At 37.4% G+C, this 24,195-nt stretch overlaps 2 protein-coding genes and 1 pseudogene across 2 annotated transcripts; all 3 read left to right on the top strand.

Moving 5' to 3' along the window:
* On the top strand, positions 1 to 2,840 carry LOC120197012. Its single transcript, XM_039198663.1, has 4 exons — positions 1 to 755; positions 1,336 to 1,866; positions 1,969 to 2,180; positions 2,523 to 2,840. The coding sequence occupies exons 1-3, from the start codon at positions 21 to 23 to the stop codon at positions 2,077 to 2,079; spliced, it is 1,377 nt and encodes a 458-aa protein (XP_039054594.1). The 5' UTR covers positions 1 to 20; the 3' UTR covers positions 2,080 to 2,180; positions 2,523 to 2,840.
* A 423-nt stretch (positions 2,841 to 3,263) lies between these two features.
* LOC120197020 lies at positions 3,264 to 5,032 on the top strand. Its single transcript, XM_039198668.1, has 3 exons — positions 3,264 to 4,154; positions 4,276 to 4,806; positions 4,910 to 5,032. The coding sequence occupies exons 1-3, from the start codon at positions 3,372 to 3,374 to the stop codon at positions 5,030 to 5,032; spliced, it is 1,437 nt and encodes a 478-aa protein (XP_039054599.1). The 5' UTR covers positions 3,264 to 3,371.
* Positions 5,033 to 5,761: 729 nt separating this feature from the next.
* On the top strand, positions 5,762 to 23,289 carry LOC120197053 (annotated as a pseudogene).
* Positions 23,290 to 24,195: the final 906 nt, after the last annotated feature.

Below are 24,195 nucleotides of genomic sequence, written 5' to 3'. Positions count from 1 at the left end.
GGGTTTTTTACTTCAGCAAAATGCTTAAACTCCTCAGGCTTAGTCCCTCTCGGATCAAAGATCTTCTCTTGATATGTTCCCTTTTGATTTCCCTTTATCTCGTATTCTTCCACCCCCAGCCACCTCTCCCACTCGCCGTTCCCACCTCACCGCGTCCCCCCACGCGCCGCCATCACATCCTTTTCTCCATCGCTTCCTCATCCAACTCTTTCCCCCGCCGGAGCTCCTACATTCGCCTTTGGTACAATCTACACGACACCCGCGCCATCGCTTTCCTCGACCAACCGTTATCCTCTCCCGCCGGCCCTGATCTCCCTCCTGTTGTAGTGTCCGGCGATACTAGGTCGTTCCCTTACACCTTCAAGAGCGGTCTCCGTTCAGCTATTCGCGTGGCGCGTGTGGTAAAAGAAGCGGTTGACCGTAACGAAACGGGAATCAGGTGGTTCGTGTTCGGGGACGACGATACAATCTTCGTGGTTGAAAATTTGGTGAAAGTGCTTTCGAAATACGATCACGACAAGTGGTACTACGTCGGGAGCAGTTCGGAGAGTTACGAGCAAAATGTGAAGTACTCTTTTGGCATGGCGTTTGGTGGGGGAGGGTTTGCTATCAGTTACTCCTTGGGAAAGGTTTTAGCTAGGGTTTTGGACTCTTGCCTGATGAGGTATGGTCACTTGTACGGAAGCGATTCTAGGGTTTGGGCTTGTTTGGCTGAGCTTGGTGTAGTCTTGATTCATGAACCTGGCTTCCATCAGGTAATTGAAACATTTTAATGATTCTAAAGATGTTGATCTTAGGATTTTCTTCATTTTTCACAGTTTTGTGATTGGGTTGTGACATTATTTGGTCTATTAATTGAAAGAACTTAAGTGTATAATGTGGTCAAAGACAATTGCTGATTGAATCATGCCCCGATGCCTTGATCCCTTGGATTTTTGTACCGAAAATCGTCACCAGCCTTATTTATTTAAATTGCACTGTTGTTAAGTTCTATTGAGGTGCATTGTTTATTGTTTGAGCCTTGAGCTGCTATGGGTTCCTTTCTATTCTAACATGATGCATCACTTTGAACTTGTGGGACTAGTTTATTGTCTTACTTGGGCATAAAAAGATCGTGAAAGAAAATCTGATTCGGTTATTCTTTAAGAGGCTAAAATATGAGTAGCATATTGGTTTGAGTTTTTACTGATTTTATGAGGCTTGGGTCGTTTCCATGGATTTAATTAGAGGTTGCTGCTTGATTGATTTCAGCTTAGATGTTGTGCAAATTATTGATTTATTTTAGTTTAAATGAAACTTTCACTTTCTGCTTATGTATTTAATCATTTTCTCCAGGTTGACATGCGGGGTAATGTTTTTGGGATGCTTACAGCGCACCCATTATCACCTCTTGTGTCTCTTCATCATTTGGATGCTATGGACCCAATCTTCCCTAACATGGACAAGACTAGAGCTTGGGAACACTTCTTTAAAGCTGTGAATGTTGATTCTTCTCGGATTTTGCAGCAAACTGTCTGCTATGATCATTTCAATTCATTGACCGTTTCAGTTGCATGGGGTTATGCTATTCAGGTATATGAGGGCAATCAACTACTCCCTGACCTCCTTTCACTACCGAAAACTTTTTCTTCGTGGAAACGAGGTGCGAGAGTTGAGGCTAACTTTATGTTCAATACAAGAGAATATCCGAGAGATTCATGTGAAAGACCACTAGTATATTACCTAGAAAGTGGTGTATCAGACAACGATGTTATCTGGAGCAACTATACTGGGCGTCCTGATGGAAAGTGCCTGAGAAGTGATGCAATAAAGAACCTCAAAGAAATCAGAGTGGTATCACAGAAGCTAGAGCTTGATATTGAGCAGGTATGACTAAATTGATGTTTGACCTTTGAAATTTTCAAATTTGAGCCATGTTATTTTAATGACCACAGTCCTGCTCCATTCATATTATTGTCTCTATTCCAGATGATGGCTCCTCGTCGGCAGTGCTGTGAGATTTCAGCTTTGCATAATGAATTAATGGTTATCAACATTAGAAAATGCGGAGCTGATGAATTGATTTCCATGAACGGTTAATCCTTCTGCAAGGATGACTGCTGTTGTGGAAAAAATGAAACAGGGACAAAGCATGCGGAACATCAATTTGCTCACTTCATGCTGTTAACTGTGTCTGTGAGGTAGTTTTTGTTGCTTTATATGCGTATTTGTTGAATTGAATGATTTTAATCCAACCTCCTTTATCTGCAAATTCAAAATTTCTCGCAACTCTTTTTTCCCCCACATATATTTGCAAAAGGCTTCCCTTTAGTACAGGTGAAAACTGCCCATTCCCATTTTAACTGTAATGATCACAAGCAAGTTCTGTGTCCCATTAACTTGGAAGACCTACATTCCCATCCGATGAAATCTTGTAGATTCCAAGTAAATTATAAGCTTTCTGTATTATCGACATCATTAGAGTCAGGTGCTTTCTGAATAACTCGGTTCCATTTTCTTATCATCTCCATTCCCAATCTCAGGAGAGGAAATTCATTACTAAAGCGGACCTTGGACCTTTTGTTTATCATTGAAGAGTTTGATAAACGGTGACCATGGATGTGACTGCTTTTTGTTAAATTGCTTGGCCTAATTAATTGAGATTACATTTGGAATTGATCAGAGGAGGCATCAGGTATGTGAAGAAAGGTGCAAACCGATGAGTTAACGCATCATGGAAAAATGCATACGCCTTGTATTTGTAACCTGTATGTCTTGTGAAATAATTGAAGTGTTCATTAAAAGAAAATAGTGTTTATTATATTTTTAATGCCTTGTAGCCGATATCCAATCGATGAGAAAAATCACTCAGGTTTTGATGTTGAGTAGTTGAATATGGATATTTGTGATTTGAGTACTGTCAATCAGCTGTTATTGTGGGTCAATGTGTGTGTGGAATTACTTGTTTAAAGTCTCTTTTTTGAAGTATTAGTTTAACAAACTCCTTCACGCTCTATTTCCTTTCATTAGTTTCCCTTTACAAATGGTTTTCCACCCGTTAACTATGTTTATAGGGTAAAATGCTACATTGGTCGTTGAATTTGTCTCATTATCAATTTGGTACTTGAAGAATATATTTTTTAATTTTATCTTGAACTTTTGATGCACATTATTTCACGTCACATTGGTTAATAAAATTTGGTGGCTAATATCAACAGACACCCTAACTACCACTTATCAAACAAAGACTTACGTTGAACGTATTCTGTCTTTGCCTCTTTGGCGACCTATCCCATGTTTTTCTCCCTTCTTCTTTATAGACCCAATACTTCAACTGTCTAAATATATGTTCCCTGCATACTCCATTGATTAAGCTACTAAAAACATAATCAATGGTGAAAATGCAGCCTTTTATGTTGATCTCCAAAACCCAATCTACCCATCTGCTGAACTTCATTTTGATCTCATCTTCTGCTTGTGTCACTTATCTTGTTGTATCGGTATTGTTACTTGACAACTCAAAGCCGCCTCTGCATGTATATCCTTCTTACCCAGATTCTTATACTCCGACTAATGTGGAGCATATAGTGTTCGGGATAGCTTCAAATAGGAAATCATGGCCGAAACGAAAGGAGTATGTTAAGTTATGGTGGAAGCCTCAACAAATGCGTGGATGTGTGTTCCTTGAAAGCATGCCTCCTAATGCTACTTCAATGGGTGAAAATATCACTTCGCCTTCTATATGCATCTCGGAGGACACTTCTCGGTTTCGTTACACTTACAGAGGCGGTCTTCGGTCGGCGATCCGCGTCGCACGTGTAGTTTCGGAGATCATTGCACTTAATCATCCTAATGTGAGGTGGTATGTTTTTGGGGATGATGACACTGTTTTCTTTCCAGAGAACTTAGCAAAGACACTTTCCAAATATGATCATCTGCTTTGGTACTACATCGGGGCTGGCTCGGAGATTTATGAACAGAACAGGATTTTCGGCTTCGGGATGGCATTTGGTGGAGCAGGCTTTTGTATAAGCTATCCTCTGGCTAAAGTTTTGGCAAAAGTTTTCGATTCCTGTATAGGACGCTATCCTCATCTTTATGGAAGCGATTCCAGGGTCTACTCTTGCTTGACAGAACTTGGTGTTGGCTTGACACACGAACCCGGCTTTCATCAGGTAGGAATCAGTTAAAAGCGTAAACTGCTGCTGAATTTTGGTTCCTGTAAACTTGTTTAGCAGTACGAATTAGGTTCGAACTTTGTTTAAATGCTTATGTTCGTGTTTGAATTTTGACCAGCTCGATATTCGGGGCAATCCATATGGTTTGTTGGCTGCTCATCCATTGACACCCTTGGTATCACTCCATCACATAGATCATATAGACCCAATCTTCCCTAACATGTCAACTACCAAGGCACTGCAACACTTGCTCCATGCTACAAATGTTGATTGTCAGAGAATTTTGCAACAAAAAGTCTGCTACGATCGTCGGTTTTCACGGACAGTTTTGGTTTCTTGGGGTTATGCCGTTCAAGTATACGATATACACATATCTTTACCTGATGTTCTCCCCGTTCCAGAAACATTCAGGCAATGGAAATGGGGAAATGTATTAGCAGGCGTGTACACATTTAACACCAGAAAATTCCACCCGCATCCTTGCCAGAGTCCCACAATTTTCTTTCTAGACAACGTATCTTCTAGTAAGCATGGAATCGAGACTGTTTACAAGAAATCTTACGAAGATTGTACGCTTTTCATGGGTCCGACGAGGAAACTCGAAGAAATCAGGGTTTTCACCAAGAAACTACACCTTAACTATAAGCAGGTAGGTACCATACTTTGGTTTTTAACCTCTTCTGATATGTTTTCTTTTACATGCTGTTATGATGATTGCAGATGATGCTTACGTTATCATTTCTTGTACTTAGATGCAGGCACCGAGGAGGCATTGTTCTGACGTGTTACCGACTAAATCCGACAAGCTTTTGGACATCGCGATACGGGATTGCAGAGAAGATGAACTGATATACAGTGTTTACGGATGGTGTTAGGGCAGATTCTTAGATGTTAATAGCATTAGGAATTCTGGGGGCTTCTGATAAAGTAGGAGTTTCACTGGTTTGTTTAGGCATGAAATTTGTCAAGTTCTGTATGGAAGGAATTCTGGAGACCAAGTTTTCCTTCACATAAATTGGTAGGGAAGCATGTCCTTAGTTTGCCAATACAATCTCTCAACCTCTTTGTTAGTCCTGTGTGAAAGTATTAAATTTACAATAAAGGAAAAAAATTCTGAAACTTAAAAGCTGTAATGTTGTGCATATTAATTTTGAAAGATAATAATGAATAATGACCTCGTGATAAGTGATACGAGTTAAATTTTTTGACTACACAATTTCACGTCGAATATTCTAACGAGTAAGTTAAGCAAGGTAGACCAACCATAGATATTGATATATGATTAATACACTACAAAATTTAGTAGTAGAAAATGTCACGCTAGTGATAGATTTTGACAACACAGTTAAAGGATTTTTTTTTCAATTTTTTTGAAAGGCCATATTTTAATAAATAATTTATAATATATTCATTTGATAATTAAACATTTATAAAAAAATTTAATTTTAAAATTTAATTGATTAATCACCTTTTAAAAAATATTATATGTATATTCAACAATTCATCTTTGTCAATTTTACTTTTCAGTATGCATTTAATATATTTTTCAAATTGTAAAAAATAACTCTGGCGCGTGTAAATAAATTCTTGGGTAACGTTTGAAATATGAATGAAGGCCTTTCTCTTCTCTGTGACAGTATAATAGGTCTTGCTTATCCTTATATAGTGGCGGCGCCACGACTTAGGGTATTCAGGGTTTTCACCTGTCTCTCCGCCATAACCGGTAATCCCCCGCCTTATTCTTTTTCGTCTCTCAGGAAATCCGCGACGATGCCGGGCGTTGATTCGCCGCAGATGGAGTGGCCTGCGAAAAAGGTGCGAGATACCTTCATCAAGTTCTTCGAAGGCAAAAATCACGTCAATTGGAAGTCTAGCCCCGTCGTTCCTCACAATGATCCCACTCTCTTGTTCGCTAATGCCGGTACAATTTATCTTCTTCGATTTTCAGTTTAGTTGCCTTTACTACTTTAAACAGACGAATCGGCCCTCTTCTTGTTGTTTTTGTTTGTTTTATAAATTTCCTCTTTGTTTTTGCTATATATTTGTTATCCGAATGGTTGTTTTGTTGAACTGCGTATAACGAAGTATCATTTCGCAACTTCTAACTCTAAGCTCTGTGATACTGGGTTTCTTTTTTATAATACTGTCGAAATTCGCTAAATTTAGGTTGAAAATATTTTTATTCAAATTTCTTTAATGGTGTCTGGAATCTGGATAGGTATGAACCAGTACAAGCCGATCTTTTTGGGTACCGTGGATCCGAACACTGCTATGAGTAAGCTCACCAGGGCGTGCAACACTCAAAAATGTATTCGAGCTGGCGGGAAGCATAACGATCTGGATGACGTAGGAAAAGACACTTATCACCATACCTTCTTTGAAATGTTAGGGAACTGGTCTTTTGGGGACTATTTCAAGAAAGAGGCAATTGAGTGGGCTTGGGAACTCCTCACTAAGGTATATATTTTATGTATTTATTTGTTCTTGACATTGCAAAACATAAATAGTTTATAAATGTGTGTTTGCCGTACCTTGGATAATATTCAGTTTATATAGCTAATTTGTTAGTGATTTGATCAGTCTGGGTTTGGAATGCTGGGTTTTTGTATTTTTGATATCCTGAGTCGCTTTTGTGTTTTTTCCCCCAATTTTCAAACTTGTTTGTGGAACTGTAGGTTTATGGCCTGCCCATAGATCGTATTTATGCCACTTACTTTGGTGGTGATGAAAAAGCTGGTCTTCCTCCTGATAATGAAGCTAAAGATTTATGGCTCAAGTTTCTGCCACATGGACGTGTACTGCCTTTTGGTTGCAAAGTAAGTTTTCCCTCGAGTCTTTTTTCCCCTTTGTGTTTTTGTACATGTGTTTGTATTGTGTTGAAGCTTATGGTTGAGATCTAGAGTAATATGTTTGTCTTATTTGAAGAAGGGAACAACTTATTTGATTGAAACAAAAGAGTTGGGTTTAGTTTTTTTGTTTCCATTGCATAAATATTGTACGAAAATCATTATGGTTAACTATATTTCCATGTAATAGAGAATTATTTTCTATATTGCCTTATTCTATGCGCACATTTTAAACATATTACTTCTATTTTTCTAAAGTCTGGGATAATGTGAATAATAGGTTCTATGGTCTTTCTAATTGATACTATCCCCCTTTTTAGGACAACTTCTGGGAGATGGGTGATACAGGTCCTTGTGGGCCTTGCACTGAAATTCATTATGACCGAGTAGGCAATCGTGATGCTGCTTCATTGGTGAATAATGATGATCCGACATGTATTGAGATATGGAACCTTGTTTTCATTCAGGTACACTTTATTGTACGATCTTATGGTTAGTCTCTCCATTTTTTTCATTAGCATATCTGATATGCATCCGGTCAAACACTATTAAAATTTCAAAGCTATCCAGGAAGTTAGCCTACTGACATGAGTATGCTCGTCTGTAGTATATATCTGGAGCAATGGAGAGAGTACTATATCTGCCTAACTTCTTTTATGCTGGCATGTCATTCAAGCCTTTTACAGCAATAAGGTTTTCCACACTGATACATGCATTACTCTTATACAGTTTAATAGGGAAAGCGATGGCTCTCTAAAACCTCTTCCAGCAAAGCATGTTGACACTGGAATGGGGTTTGAGAGATTGACTTCAGTACTACAGAACAAGATGAGCAATTATGATACAGATGTGTTCTTGCCGATTTTTGATGTTATCCAACAGGTTAGATAATGATGCCCCTATATAGTTTTGTTTTTCTTTCATGTTTAATCAATATCATGATTAAATATATCTTTGAATTTCTAAATGTGTATTCAGTGATGTGGGCTTGGTTGATACTAGTTCATGTAATGGTCTGTATTCTGATCTTCATACAATTGTTCTCTTTCCCTATGTTCTATATATTTTTTGAAACCATAATTCATGTAAATGTTGCATAGGAAGGAAAAATGCACTGTGTAATGGCTCTATACAATGAATTGTATGCCTCTATTTTCAATTAATGCTAGAGAATAAATTCCTTAATTACTAGTCTGATAATCTATTTTAACCCTAGATGGTTTCGTAATTTTTAGCAAGTTATTCTGTTAGATAAAGGATATTCAAGTTCTTCAGATTTTTTTCTCCAGTTCATCAACTTGGCCCCAATTGACTGGCTTGTAACTGAAGGTAGAATGAGGAGGATTGAACATATATCATTTTCTCTCCTTTAACAGGTAACTGGTGCACGCTTGTATTCAGGAAAAGTTGGACCCGATGATGCTGACAAAGTTGACATGGCATATAGGGTTGTAGCGGATCATATTAGAACTTTATCTTTTGCAATTGCTGATGGTGCTTCTCCAGGTAGATATTGACAGGAGATTACTTGTTGGATGTTTAAATTTTCAGATTCAGTGGTTTTCTTTCTTATGGTTGATTGTCCATTTAACAAAAAAACATTTTGTCCTCTTATGATTGTTTCAGAGGTTTTTCGGATGACTTCCTTTGATTACATGTTTGTGAATGTATGTGCGCCTGTAAAGGCGAGTGACTAGTAATTGGCTAGTTTTTGTTACCTTTTGCGTCTGCTGCCTGTTAACCTATATGACAGCGTGGACGAGATTGCGGGTTCTTCTTTGCTTTCCGTTTTAGGCACTGCTAAATTGCTTTATCTTAACCTGTTAAGAGCTACTCTGAGCAACGCTGTTGAGCTATAGTATTTGGTGATAATTGAACTTGTAAAATTTCAGGGTTGTTTGACAATGATAAATCCTCTCCAAGTTTATATTGTATGGTAGAGTATTTTGTTTTATTCATGTTCATGATGCCCATTTTCAGGGTTCGTTGAAATTCAACTCTTCAAAGTTGTTTTACTTTAGAAGTCTATTTAAATTCTGCACACCTTCAGCTGAAGATTTCCCCATTCACATGGTCCATGTGTTTTAAATGTGACTGGGGATGAGAGTGTAGGTTTTGTTTACACTTGAATGGTTTGTAATTTATTTCATGTATACAACCAAGTTTATCTTTGGAGACACTTTATTGTATTATAATATTATTCTAAATCTGATCCATATGTTTGCATTTGATTATTAGGCAATGAGGGACGTGAATATGTCTTAAGACGTATTCTTCGCCGTGCTGTTCGCTATGGAAGTGAGGTCTTAAAAGCTCCCGAGGGATTTTTCAGCAGGTAGGAACAACCTTTTTTTTTTTTGTTAAAGGTTGTAATCTGTAATGTCTTTTATATTTTTGAATGATTAAAGCAAATTTTCAGTGTAAAACCTTATGAAATTATACTATTGGGACTAGGCAAAAAAATATTAGTTAAAGTGTTTATTTTATTATTGATAAATGAATAATTTATTCATTTATTGGCAAGTTAAAATCTATCAACTTATAGAGAATTTTATGTGATCTATCCTTGTACATGCATAATATTATTGTTACCTAGATATATGAATGACAGAGATGAAAAAACACTAGATATAGTGGTAGAATCACGTATAGATGAAAAAATTGCACAAAGGATCATGATATGCTTGACAATGATTATTAAAGATCCATATGACTATTGTGCTTCACTAACCGTTTCTCCAAATGAGGCCTTTCAAGTGATAGTCACCTTGATTACTTGCAATGACATGAAACAGTTGTCTCAAATATGGTATGTGCATTTTTAGAAATTAAGGAGTAGGTGCAGTCTGCTTTCGATACGTAAAAATGGGAAAACAACTCTAGATGCATATTTTGTGAAAGAGCATATTTGTTGAGTGAAATTTTCTTATAGTATTGTTGGATTTTATTATTTATATTTGTTAGGGCCAAAAGTTTTCTTTTCTTTTCTTTTTAAGCGAGGTTTATCATAATCAACTGTCCCTAGTCGGAACTATGGGATTTAATTAATTGAGATTATCTTTTTTTTTTATAAGAATTTCAGGCCTCATTAAAAACCCTCTTCTTGATTAATGGATCTTTTAGGAAAGCTCCTTAATCAGCGGAAGGTGGAAAAGAGTGCCTTAGGATTTTATTAATCAAAGACAAAGTATAAAATACAGCCATAAGACAAACTAACAAAACCTAAAAAATTACAGAACGTAGAAAGCAAAACCCCAATGCAACCAGATCTCCCTTAAACAACGCCAAAACTGACTCAGCCCCAACAACCTCAATAGACCACCAACCCTACTGAAAAACCTCTAAGGCAACCTTCATTCATCATCCAATCCCCTGTTTAGCTAAAGTATCAGCCTCACAATTGCAGCTCCTCGGGATATGTCTAACAATGATCTCCCTCTCCAAGATTAGAGAAGCAATTTTCTGAACCAATGAACTAAAAAAACGAGGAGATGATGTCGGCAGCAAAATCCAATCCACTACTGATTTGCAATCACTCTCTATAATTAACCTTCCCTTCCTCGCCCAATCCGACGAGAGAAAAAAGTCAATGCCTTTCTCAATGGCTTTCAGCTCAGCAAGTGGGGGAGGACCTGGTCCAACAGCGTGCGAGAAGGACCCAAGAATTTTACTTTCTGAATCTCTTAAAATGCCCCCATTCCCCCTAGCAGCCTGTCCCTACTGACTGCCCCATCAACGTTAACTTTGTAAAAATGAAGTGGAGGAGGAAGCCAACCCTGAACCTTCATCCTTTTAAGGTTCCTAGTATGGTGCTTGTCTGCAAGTGTAGGGTCCCCAACAAGGGAGTCTACCTGAATAAAGACGTCCGGGTGCTTAGCCAAGAACCATTTAGCCAATCTAAATCTACAAATGAAGAAAAGAGTATGGCTGTCCAATTTCCAATCATCGAAAACCACCGAGTTTCTATCCTTCCATAATGACCATAGAACTACACCCAGTATAAAGCTCCATATTAGAGAATTTGGCCTCATGTCCGACCAAGAGCACAGCAAAGAGACTGGGTCTTTAGGTAAGAGTGACGAGACTTCCCATAACCTCCAAAATCTGCTCCATAGGTCCCATGCTACCAAACACGATATGAACAAGTGCTGAACTGTTTCTTCCTGTTGGGCACAAAACGGACAAGAGACCTCCTCCAATGAAACACCTTTTCTTGTCAAGTCCGTTCTAACTGCCAATCTTTGATGAGAGACCTGCCACAGAAAAGTTTCGACTCTTGGGGGAGCCAAACCTGACCAAACGAACCTTTTCCACTTGAAACTACCCCCTGAATTTGTAGAAAGAGTCAACCTACATGCTTTAGCGTGAACAATCCATCTCCTTTCCCCGACCACGCCAGAAAATCATCCACCAATTCAGACAGACCAACATTTTCCAATAATGACATCAATTGAATCCAGTAATCCAGCTCCCAATCATATAGATTCCTTCTCGTTTGAATATTCCAAATCCATCTATTGCTCAAGAAACTGCCAAACTCTGAAACTTTTCCCAACTTGTTATTGGAAAGAACATAGATCCTTGGAAATTGATTCTTTAAAGAATCCTCATTTAGCCAAACATCATGCCAGAATACAATAGACTTGCCATTGCCTACTTGAATCTTCGAGTGAGATCGCAAACCATGACCAATTGCATCCTCTGCCAAATAGTTTCTTGTAATACCCTTCCATATCCAAGAATCCGAAGGAGAGACTACCTTTTTGAGGTCTAAAGACAGATTACTCACATTATGTTTACTGCAAATCATGTTCTTCCAAAGAGTGTCTTTTTCATTTGCGAACTTCCATACCCATTTACCTAGCAGCACTCTGTTAGCGAAATTCAGATCCAAGATTCCCAAAACTCCCTCCTCGAAGGGTTGACAAACCCTTTTCCAATTCACCCAGTGAATTCGACTTTTTGAAGAACATTCCCCCCACAAAAAGTTGGCCATAAGAAAATTTAACTTCCTATAAACCTTACTCGGGATTCTGAAAACAGAAAGGTAGAAAATCGGCAAGGAGGACAGAACTGATTTTATCAACACCAATCTGCCCGCCATAGATAGTGTGGAAGCTTTCCATCCGGATAACTTTTTGATGAAACTCTGAACGACTGGCTCCCAAACAGCCTCTGAATTTCTCTTTGCACCTAATGGTAAACCTAAATATACTGTGGGCAGGACACCTACTGCGCAACCAGCCTCTTTAGCCCATTCATTTAATACATTGTCATCCACATTAATTCCATACAAATTACTCTTCGTCAAATTCAAACGGAGTCCAGTCATTAGGCTAAAAATCCTCAAGACTCTCTTAATATTGAGAATATAAGTAGGTGAATCTCGGAAAAACAAAATCAGGTCGTCAGCAAATTGTAAATGGGTTAAATTAAAGGAAACCGATCTTCCAAAAGCAAAACCCTGAAAAAGTCCCACATCCGCTGCTTTCACTAACATACGGTTTAACAGTTCCCCCACTAAATTAAACAAGAGAGGAGACAAACTACATCCTTGTCTCAACCCTTTTCCCATCGAGAACTCCTCTGTAGGAGAGCCATTCACTAACACCGAAATTGACGCCGTGGAGAGGCAACATTTTATCCAGGAAACCCATCTCTCCCCAAAGCCCATGACTCTCAATAATCTAAAGATAATTGGCCATTCAACCGTGTCATACGCCCTCTGAAAATCAGCTTTGAAAACTACCCCTTTCAGCCCTTGCTTCCTCCAATAGTCTATACCTTCGTTTGCAAGAAAAGCACAATCTAAAAGCTGTCTCCCCGGAATAAATGCAAACTGTGAAGGGCTCACAATATCTTGAATCACTGAACCTAGTCTCCTTGCTAAAACTTTGGAAATGATTTTATAGAGACTGCCAACCAGACTTATAGGTCTATAATCTTCAATTACTTCCGGATTGTTTTTCTTTGGGATCAGAGAAATGAACGCATGATTGACCCCATGATCCCATTTTCTCCCACAATAAAAATCCTCCATAAACTTCATAAGTTGCCCCTTCATAATTGGCCAGAGTTTCTTGAAAAAACCCATCGTAAACCCGTCGGGACCTGGTGCTTTAGAACTGTCCGAAGAGAAAATAGCCTCCCTTACTTCCTCCTCTGAAAACATAACCTCCAGGCTATTCCTTTGATCTCCTATCAATTTTGCAAATTTCAAATTCAAGTTCACCTCTAAAAAATCTTTAGAGTTATAGGCTTTCTTAAAGAACTGGGAGACATAATCTTAATCAGCACTGGATCTATCATCACCTCCCCATCCACTTTCAATGTCGAAATGGTGTTGAATCTGTTTCTGTTTACAACACATAGGTGGAAGAACCTAGTGTTTCTATCACTATCATTTATCCATTTCGCCCTCGACATTTGAAACCAAATACTTTCTTCAATTCTATGCAATTTCCAGAGCTCTTTTCTGGATGACAGAAGTTGTTCCCAATCAAAAGTAGAAAGCCCACTGCCTTGCGCCTTAATGTCCAAATCATTTATTTTGCTCTCCAACCCTGTGATAGCTTCAGATATCCCCTGTTTATTTCTGAATGGCCATTCCTTGATACGTTTTTTAGTTCCTTTTAATACACTGTAAATTCCTCTTCCTCCTCTATCTTCAACCCAATCTGACATTACATTCTGAACCATATCTACAAAACCATCTTCCTCCAGCATATAGTTAAAGAACCGAAAAGGTTTAGGGCCCCAATTTTTCACATCTTCAACCAATAGTATCGGGTTGTGATCAGAGAGAGATCTAGGAAGCAATTTCTGAACAGACTTGGGGAAGCATCTTAAGAAGTTGCTACTCAATAAAAACCGATCAAGCCTTACCCAAGTAGTGATTTCTCTATTATTACCCCAAGTGAAAGTGCCACCTGCCAAAGGAAGATCTATTAAATTTGATTGTTGCAAGAAATTCCTTAGCAGACCCATTGTATGCCAATTTTGTGAGGCACCAATCTTCTCCTCGGTCGAGATAAGCATTAAAATCTCCCCCGATGCAAATTGGCAGATTAACAGAGTGAACATAACTCGACAGTTGCCTGAAAAACTCCTCCTTTTCTTCCTCTACAGAAGGACCGTACACTTTAATAATAACACACTCCACTTTAGACACCTTGAACTTCCCTGTTAACACCTGAAATCTACTTTGATTATACACCTTGCTTACCTCATAAGCATTTTCATTCCACAAACACAACAATCCATCGGCTGACCCATCGACTGGCTGGAAACTTTCTCCCATCAGCAGCTTTCCTCCTAATTTCCTTCTAAGCCCCTTCTTGTTTTTACTCAATTTTGTCTCCTGTAAAAGCAATATGACCGGTTTGTTCTTATTTACAAGTCTCGACACCCCTCTAATTTTTTCCTTTCTTCCTAAGCCTTTAACATTCCACGAAATAATATTACATTCCAACATATACACTTCAAGCCCAAACCTTCGAGGAAACAAGTAACTGACTCACTTAGCTGCTTCATTTGCCACCCCTGCACCTTCCTCCATCTTTCTAATTTTATCAATAAAAGCCTCCCTCCCTTCCTTGAAAGAAATGCCTAAACTCTGACAGACTTCCCAAGTATTCAATGCTTCCTCAAGAATTTTAGAGAAGGAACAAGAGTAGACTGTAGATACATCTGCATTAGCCAAAGCTTCTGAGATTAAACCTCTTCTCTTCTTTCTGTATTTTCTCCGATTCCTAGAAGCAATAACCTTATCTGCCATCCCACTGACTGGAGAAATGCTGCTACTAATAGGGCCCATAGGCTTGTTATGACCATGGACAGAAACAGTAGTATCCTTATCCTGACCCCTAACCCCTGAAGCTGATGAAAATTGCTTAGAATTATGAAGTACCAGCCTGTTCTGACCGTGCTTATGAATATTTGCTGAACATAACCAAACTCGTCTTGTTTTTGACCTTCTGTATACCCTCGCAAAACGTCCACAACCCCTCAATCCTTCGGAAGTCTTACTTATTGACAAGCCTTTAGATACCTGATATCCTAATCTCCATCTCCTACAACTCTTCACCTTTGCATTTCTGTTGACCTTCTTAGACTTAATTCCTTTGTCACCCATATCAAAAACCTCAACTTCCTGAATGCCTTCATTCTCTTCCTCTACCATGATAGTACTGTTCTCATATGTTTCAGAAAGTGTTTGGTCCTTTAAATGGCTTTCATTGTCCGCAGGACATCGCTGGGCTAGTGAAACACACCCATACTGCTCAGGCCCAAACACCTCAGATCTACCCGTTTTATAATTAGTCCCACTATCTTTGACAACTTTATCTTGTCCTGAGGAGCCACCTTCCACTCTGAACACCTTTTTCCTTCCAACAGCTGGAACACCTGACACTTTCTTCTTACTTTTCGCCTCACCTAGTACTGTCCCCTCATCCCAATGGTCAGCCCCTGTAATAATATTGGCTTCCACGTTAAAATTCAAATTATCATCGGTCATTGTGTCATCCCCATGAGAAGCACCTTTAACCTGTGCTTCTAGTCTATTCTGAGCATCTGACATCTTCTGGAAATTCAACTGCCCTTGCTGACCTTCTCTATCATCCCCTTTGCTCCCTTCCGATGAAGTCTTCTCTCCCTGGTCAACTCGTTCTTCCACAGAGCCATCTTCTTCCTCCCCCTCATCAAGCTCAGGAAAGAACTCATCACAGCCTTCCACTTTAATCTTAATAATAAAAGATCTACCATAAGTATTAATGATTTCCTGGGGCGGAATATCGAACGGGCTTTCCACTCTTAACAGCAAATGAGCCACCTTGCAGTCCACTCTTTGAGCAGTTTGATCATGAATCTTCACTAACTTGCCCTATCTAGCAGCCAAACTAGAAAAGAATGAAACTGACCAGCAATTTAAAGGAACACCCATCAAGGATACTGCACATAAAGGTAATGGAACGCCCTTCTCCTCCATGACAGGCTCCAGCCTTTCAAACCAGAAAGACAATGCCTCCCATTTGTCCTCCACCGCGGCGATTTTCTCCTCCACAAACTTAAATACAACCAGACATGCATTTCTCGCAAAACCCCATCTTATCACCTTGACATTAAAACCCTCAGTCCTTAAACCTCTTTGCACAAGCTCAACTTCGAAAATCTGCTTGCATATACCAGTTAGAGATGATCTTAACCAAGTCCTTTCTTCCATTGGAATATGAACTTCCAAAGGCTTCTTAACCTCCCTCGTATCTCCACATCTATTCCTCTGCTGACCCTCAGTATTATCCCTTCCCACTACCGAATCCTTATAAGATCTTCCATCATGAAATTTACTTAGCAACTCCCTCCTCCTCGCCTCAACTTGGACTGTTGATCTCTTCCCTCTCGGCTCCACTTCGCTGGCAACTCCACACCCCACTCCAGTAGCTCGCTTTCGGTCGCGCGGATAACTTCTCTTCTGGTATTTCACAATCGATACCGATATCCTCCTTCCATCTACCACAACATTATTCATCTTATCCTTTGCATTGAACAGATCTCCTTACAGGCAAAATGCACAAAAGCGAATGTATAATCCTTGTACTTTGGTCTCCTATTAACGAACGGAATGAACACTTTGATCACCTTGCCGAAATAGCTAAAACGCTCCCATAAAACGCTTCTATGCACTCTCCTACTAAGATTATCTATGAAAGCTACCCATGCTCCTTCTCCAGGCAGTGCTCCGCCTCTGTCAGAAGAACCCAAACCAAGCTCCACGATCGCTCTCTCACTAGCTTTCTCACTCATTGTTCACTCTTCTAAAAGGAAAATATAGCCTTTCAACAATTAATTGAGATTATCAATTTTATCCATCATTCATGTATTGAAATTTTTGCGGGATTAGCTTAAAACCAATGTCATTAACCTGGTAATTTGTTTTTATTTGTCTTTTAATTATTTATTTGAATCCAGGCTTGTAAGGATTGTGGTGGAGGTCATGTGTGATGTTTTCCCAGAGTTAAAGCAGCATGAGGCACGCATTGGAGACATAATTGCTGCAGAAGAGGCGAGCTTTGGGAAGACTTTGGTGAAGGTGAGCATGTAACATAACATTAATTTCATGCAGCTTAATAGATCTTCCAATTTTCCTTGTTTGACATATTTCTACTATTTCAAATGGCCTTCAAACAATGAAAAACATGTTTTGGAATCGGTTGTTACATAATAAGTTAGCATTTTGAGTTCCGAACTTTTGATTTGCTCTTCATAGTTCCTTCTACTAGCCAGGTTGCTTAATTGTTTTTAGATATGATACGACCTTCCTGTATTAATTAGTGTATTGACATCATGTTCAATGATACTTGTGAATAATTGATGTTATGTTCAGGGAATCGAGAAATTTAAGAAGGCAGCTCAGGATGTTCAGGGGAGGGTATTAAGTGGGCAGGTAATTGTAGTTCGATTAATCATTTTCTATCGTTGCGAGCAACACATGATATCACTGCATCATACTGTATATTTTTCTGAATTATGCTATTTTTACTTGTGTTTTTCATTTTAAGCATTTATGAGAAGCTTTAAGCAACCTACATAATCTTGTAGTTGAATGTTTTTTACTTCTACAATCTACTTGAAGATTTATGTGCAAATTTCAATGGCACTGAATTCTTTAACGAATTTAGATTTTAGAGTGATTAAGAAATATTATCAACTTACTTGCTAAAGAAGATGTGATAAATAGATGTGTCTGTGTATAGTGCATCTGAGTTTTGAACTATTTTTTTATTCTACCATAGTGAATCTGAAAGGAATAATTTGGTTATGTTTGTAAGAGTTTGCACCTCATGTACATGTATAAGTGGCTATTTTTGTATCTTACCACATTGTTTTGTCTCACCTTTTCAGGATGCATTTATATTGTGGGACACATACGGGTTTCCATTAGATTTAACTCAGGTAGACTGATGGAGTTTGTTCTCTTTTTCTATATATAATCTATTTGCCTCTCCATCCTAATTTTCCATTCCTGTAGTTGATGGCTGAGGAAAGAGGTTTGGTAGTAGATGTTGAGGGTTTTAACAATGCCATGGATGAGGCCAGGGAAAAGTCAAGGAGTGCCAGAAATAAGGTAATAGGATTTTGATTTGTGTATCAAATGAACTCTTTGTCAATAATGAGCTAGATATATATACTTTTTTAATAAGTAAAAGATGCTATGCATTCTTAGATGCAGTATATATGACCTAAAAGGAAAACAATTGATACATCAAAAGCCAAATATATCTTAAGGTAGAAAGCAATGTTCACGTAATTGAGTTTTTTTCCTGTATTTCTTGCTAATAGAAGCTTTTTTCAGCAAGCTGGTGGTGCCATTGTCATGGATGCTGATGCTACCTCTGCACTGCACAAGAAGGGGGTGTATACAACAGATGATTCCTTCAAATTCATTTGGTTCAAGGTTTGCATGCATCTTTAGATGGCAGTTCAGTCAGATGTCTTTTAGTATGGGTTATTGTTTTGGCTAGTGAAAATATTGAAAGTTCAGTGAGTCGTTGGCTACTAAGAGAGAATTCTGTTTCAGCTGCATTGCATCATGATGGGACCAGATTTTCTCTCTATTTTTTAACATCTATAAGATTTTAGTGAAGTTTGGGAAAGGTGTTGATAAATTTATATTTTTAAAAATATTTGTTTCTTGGTTGTTTAACTTCCGTTTCAGTCTTAAAACCATTCCTTTCTCCTGTTTGGTAACTGATAATATTAGAGTTAAATGATTATCTATTGCCATGGTATCAGAAAATCTATGTTCCTCATGTTACTCTTTTTCTCTAGAAACTAGATTTTAAAAATAACAAGATCTAACTTTATGATTATCTCCCTTTTTCATATTATTTAATGGCAGTAACAGAATGCTTAGGAATTTTCTGTGTTGTCGAAGTTCTTTCTTTCTATTGATATGTAGTTATGTATCACTTTTAAAGTAATTAGATTGCCATTTTCTTTTTGTTGGGGAGTCATGTACCTTTTATGTGTATAACCTGAATTTTGGATCTCTGCTGGGGTGTTGTTTCTTTGCTGTTCAAACTCATTACTCTTTAGTTTCTTGGTTGCATGCCTGAAGTTATGAGATGACATTCTTCTATTTCTAGTAGAATCTTTGGAAGTGAGCTACTCATTCTTATCCTTTTGATGATGGGGTATTTTATGATTTGAAGTTTCCCACTTTTTCCAGGACCATGAAAGTGCAATAAAGGCCATATACACTGGTTCTGAGTTTGTGGAAAGTGCAAGTACTGGTGATGATATTGGTATAGTTTTGGAATCTACAAGTTTCTATGCTGAGCAAGGTGGTCAGGTATTTAACTTCAGTATGTGAAAAAGGTTTATCTTAACAGTGTTTCCATTTTACATTTTTGGGTCTGTATGATCCAGTGTCACGCACTGCATAGTGCCGCAAACTTTAAATGTATTGGTTATGTTTGTGACCAAGAGATTTATGATTTGGTACTTTATTGGTTAGAAAGGACAGAAAATGTTTTCTGATTGATTTAGGATGGAAAAGGTTGAATCCTGCAGGTTAAAGCAAAATGAAAAAGAAATATCCAGCTAGCTAGCCTGGGGGAGAGTATATTAGGCTTATGGTTGAAATTTGGTGGTTTCTTTGATCAGTGAATTATTTTTGTGCTGGTTTTATAATTTTTAAGTTTGAGAAGTTCTTGAAATAAAAAAGGAAGGCAATCATGATTCAGGCATCACTTCAAGCTTTCCTTGGGTAATATATGTATATTACAAGGAATGCATGTGAGTCAAGTGATTGCTTTCCTTTGTTGTGCTTTCTTTATTTGTCTGACGCATTTTCTTGTGGACATAGATTTTTGATACCGGATCTCTTGATGGTCCCTTCGGTTCCTTCCAAGTATGCAATGTTCAAATTTTTGGAGGTTTTGTTCTTCATATTGGTTCTCTTTCTGGAGTTACTGGCAAATTCTCTGTTGGTGATAAAGTAACTTGTAAGGTAAAACTGTAAACTTCAAATTACCTCTTATTTTTTATCCACATAATGATGTGCTTCATTTTACTTTTCAACCTTTTCATTATTGTAATTATTTCTGTAGGTTGACTATGACAGACGAGCGTTGATTGCTCCTAACCATACTTGCACGCATATGTTGAACTATGCTCTTAGGGTACGATTTAAATGCTGATATCCATGATTCTTTAGCAGTTTTCTATTTCTTATTAGTTTTCCATGTTTCACATTCTTAAAATTTGAATGTAGGAAGTGCTTGGTAATCATGTTGACCAGAAGGGGTCTATTGTTCTTCCTGAAAAATTGAGATTTGATTTTTCCCATGGTAAGTTTTACTCAAGGTGTCTTTAAACGGTTGAATATTTAAAATTTTCAATGGTTAATCATTTTAGCAACCACTTATTGATGCATTTTTAACTTCAAAGCATTAGAAAACTTGTGTATAGTTAGCTACTTGTTGTGTCAGTCAATTCAATCGAAGGCAAAAGACATTTTTCCATTGACGTTAATCTGACATCTTTTTCTTTTACATAAAAAATTTAGTACTTCAAATTTTCTTAGCTGTTACAATAGATTCAAATAACCAATCTACTCGGCATTTAATTTCCACTAACGTACCGACCAATTTTTATATCACAGATTCAGTACTTCAATCTAAACTACAAGTTGAACACTAATTTTATGTTTTTTTTTTCAGTTTAACACGTCACTTGTTATGCTATTTGGTTTGTAGTATGGTTTAAGTTGCGCTATTTAGTTTGCAGTATGCTAAAATTTGATCCAATGTTATCAGATCCAAACAGAGATGGTGCCATCAATGCTGATCATATTAGAAAAATTGAGTCTATTGTGAATGAGCAAATAAAAATCTGAGTTAGATGTATATTCAAAGGAGGCAACCCTTGCTGAAGCCAAGCGTATCAACGGTTTGCGAGCCGTCTTTGGAGAAGTAAGCTTAAGCATTTTTTTTGTCAGTATGGCTTTCTAATTTTGCTTTGCTCAATCCTTTTAGAAGTTATGCTGAGATTATATTTCCAATGCAGGTTTATCCTGATCCAGTTAGAGTAGTGGCCATTGGTAAGAAGGTGGAGGACCTCCTTGCTGATCCTGAAAACAAAGAATGGTCATCCATTTCGTCAGAACTGTGTGGAGGTTAATTTCTTTATTTAAACGAATTCAGTAGAACCCTTGCTATGAATTGTGTGTTGAAGCTGACTTCAAGGATTTTATAGGCACACACATAACAAATACACGGGAAGCAAGGGCATTTGCTCTTTTATCTGAGGAGGGAATTGCTAAAGGAGTTCGAAGGATAACTGCTGTTACTACTGAGAGTGCTTTGAAGGCAATGGAATTGGGGGAGCAGCTTTTGAAGGAAGTAGATGATGCATCCAAGCTGGAAGTAAGCTTGCTGGAGAAGGTTTGTATGCCTTAGGCTATAGGACTTTAATTCTTGGAAGTTCTTGTTATCAACGCCTTTATTTTTTCTGTTTTAAGTTGCTATTTTGCTCTAAATTGTTCTGCTTCAAGTTGAGTCCAACGGTTCCCGTTGTCTTCATGTGTCGTAAATGTTGTGTTTCCAGTTCAATTTATACCGTTTTCATGAAATTTTGTTTTAGGGCTTGCCATGTTTCTTGTATATTTAGTTCCAAATTTTTTCTTACAATACAATTCTCCCTGCTCTCTCGTGCTTTCTCCTGTACTAGTAAAAAGAACTTAGTTGTCATGGCTTGATCATGTTTTTTTTTCTCTTCAGATTTTAAACATCCTTATCACGTACTGAAATTCAAATTGGTTCTTCATGTAAAGACTTGGTGGATAAACATCCCATACTCGAGTGTTCTTACGCGTAATGCGCAATTGTTACATTCATCTTTTATATAGAACTTCTATAAAAAAATCTTTTATATAGAACTACCTGAACTGTGATGGTGGATCAAATGCTTGGTTTCTCATTTTTTGTTTCATTTAGGGGGTGATATCATACAATTGAGGAGGCCTTTTTTATTTTACGTATTTGCTTTCGTCTTTCCCGCTTTGTTGAAGATTTCTTTGCACCTCTACAGAAAGTGGCTTCTCTAAAAACTAGTGTGGATTCTGCATCAATTCCCGCTGCCCAAGGCTGATATTAGGGCCAAAATTGCACAACTTCAGGTATCACAGCTATCTATAATCTGTATAAGATTTTGCAGTTCTACTATCACGTATGTGGCTTTTATTCGACATTTTCCCTGATGCCCCCCATTTTATATTTGTAGCTTTAAAGCAGAGATGTCGATACGAGGACATCAAAGCTTTTTGTTTTTGGGCTTCAGTTGTATTATGGTCTTAGATCCCCTTTGACATTGGTTTTGTTTTTTATCAGAATCAACTAAAAAAGGCACAAAAGAAGATTGCCGAGCAAAATATGCAGAAGGCTGTTGCAACAGCAACCGAATTGGCTGAAGTTGCTGCCAAAGAGGGAAAAACCTTCTCTGTCACTCGTATTGATGTTGGTTTAGACGCAGCTGCTCTTCGTGAAGCAGTTTCAAAAGTTATTCAACAGAAGGTTTCTAGCTAATTCTGACCATTTGTTTTATCTATTAACGAGGGTCTTTTATCAAAGTTTGCTTCATATATTTCTGCTTAAATGTCTTCATTCAATGAACAGGGAATGCCGGTTATGATTTTCAGTATCGATGAAACCACAAACAAGGCTGTTGTTTATGCTGGTGTACCCGAGAAATCCGAACAGAGCAAGCTATTGGAAGTGTCAGAGTGGTTGACAAATGCCCTAGGGCCTCTAAAGGGGAGGTGTGGCAGAGGCAAGGGCGGTCTTGCTACAGGACAGGTTGTTAGCGCGGACGTTTTTTTTATCACTGGAATTCTTGAATCTAGTTCTTCGACTTGAGTTACCAATTTTCTCATGAATTGGAGTTTGCTCGCATGCCCATTGTTTTTAATCTAACCAACATACGTATTTCGTTTCAGGGAACTGATATATCACACGTTAACGACGCCATGGACTTGGCAACTTCGTTTGCTTCAATGAAGTTGACATGAAACAATTCTCTGCATGGAAGAAGCGTTGGTACTGTTACTCTAAAGGGTCACTTAGTTCATTCAGAGAGTAAACCAATCTATTATATATTTAATACATTATTTTTTTCCATAAAAATTCGAACTAAGCATATGAATGATATGATTCATGGACTGTGTTTGAATGGAAGACATACGACATGATCATGCATAGAAGAATATAAAGCTTTTTTAAGGTTTATATGTACTTGAACTCCTTAGTCTCGACAGTTAAGTTTTACATAATTTCATGGGTTTTTATATGTTTATTACTTTTTTAATTTAATTTTTAAATTTTAAATTTTATTCATATAGATTATAGATTATACATTTTAAGTTTTAAATATTTGAATTTTAAAAAATCTAACTATTTATTTTATATAGGATAACTATACGTTTAATACTTCAACTATTATTTTTGTTTTATTTTTTATACTCAATTATTTTGTGTTTCAAAATCATACATAACGTTATATTTTAGTTTTATTTTGGTCATTTATTATTAAAAAATTAATGATGACATTATAAGATGATGTCACATCATCATTAATTTTTTTAATGTCATATCAATAGTTTATTAATTTTTTAATGACAGATGGTAAAAAAATCAAAACGGTATGATTTAAAAAAAATTAATAGTTGGATGATCAAAATAAAAATAAAAATAATTGAGGTATTAAACTCGTGGAGTTTATCTCTTTATATAAAATTTTTTTAACAATTAAATATGGGTAAAGTATAGTAATGGTCACTGAATATTTTGAAGTTTGCATTTAGGTCTCTCAACTTTTAAAAGTTGAATACAGTCCCCAAACATTTAATCCGTTTGCAATATGGTCCCCGCACCTATGAAAATTAGGGTAAATCATATAAATGGTCATTGAACTTTTTAGGCACTTGAATTTAGGTCCCCCAACTTTTAAAACTTACAAAACATTCATCAATTTCATTATAAATCCCAAATTTCAAAGTAATTCAATTTTATTCTAAACCCTAAATTCTAAAATAATTCAATTACATTCTAAACCCCAAATTCTAAAATACTTCAGTTTAAGGAGAATATAATAGATTATCTTTAAGAACGTGATAGCGTTTTGATTTTTTTACT

Source organism: Hibiscus syriacus, unplaced genomic scaffold (genome assembly GCF_006381635.1).
Source record: "Hibiscus syriacus cultivar Baekdansim isolate YM2019G1 unplaced genomic scaffold, ASM638163v2 tig00117040_pilon, whole genome shotgun sequence".
Classification (NCBI taxonomy): domain Eukaryota; kingdom Viridiplantae; phylum Streptophyta; class Magnoliopsida; order Malvales; family Malvaceae; genus Hibiscus; species Hibiscus syriacus.
Note: the sequence above shows the minus strand (reverse complement) of the source record. Positions and strands in the feature narration are given on the sequence as shown.

Excerpts from the sequence above, each read along its gene's own strand:
- LOC120197012 (XM_039198663.1), top strand. The coding sequence starts at position 21 with ATGCTTAAACTCCTCAGGCTTAGTCCCTCTCGGATCAAAGATCTTCTC. Across the intron at positions 756-1,335 it reads ATGAACCTGGCTTCCATCAG|GTTGACATGCGGGGTAATGT; the intron begins GTAATTGAAACA and ends CATTTTCTCCAG. Across the intron at positions 1,867-1,968 it reads TAGAGCTTGATATTGAGCAG|ATGATGGCTCCTCGTCGGCA; the intron begins GTATGACTAAAT and ends TCTCTATTCCAG.
- LOC120197020 (XM_039198668.1), top strand. The coding sequence starts at position 3,372 with ATGGTGAAAATGCAGCCTTTTATGTTGATCTCCAAAACCCAATCTACC. Across the intron at positions 4,155-4,275 it reads ACGAACCCGGCTTTCATCAG|CTCGATATTCGGGGCAATCC; the intron begins GTAGGAATCAGT and ends AATTTTGACCAG. Across the intron at positions 4,807-4,909 it reads TACACCTTAACTATAAGCAG|ATGCAGGCACCGAGGAGGCA; the intron begins GTAGGTACCATA and ends TCTTGTACTTAG.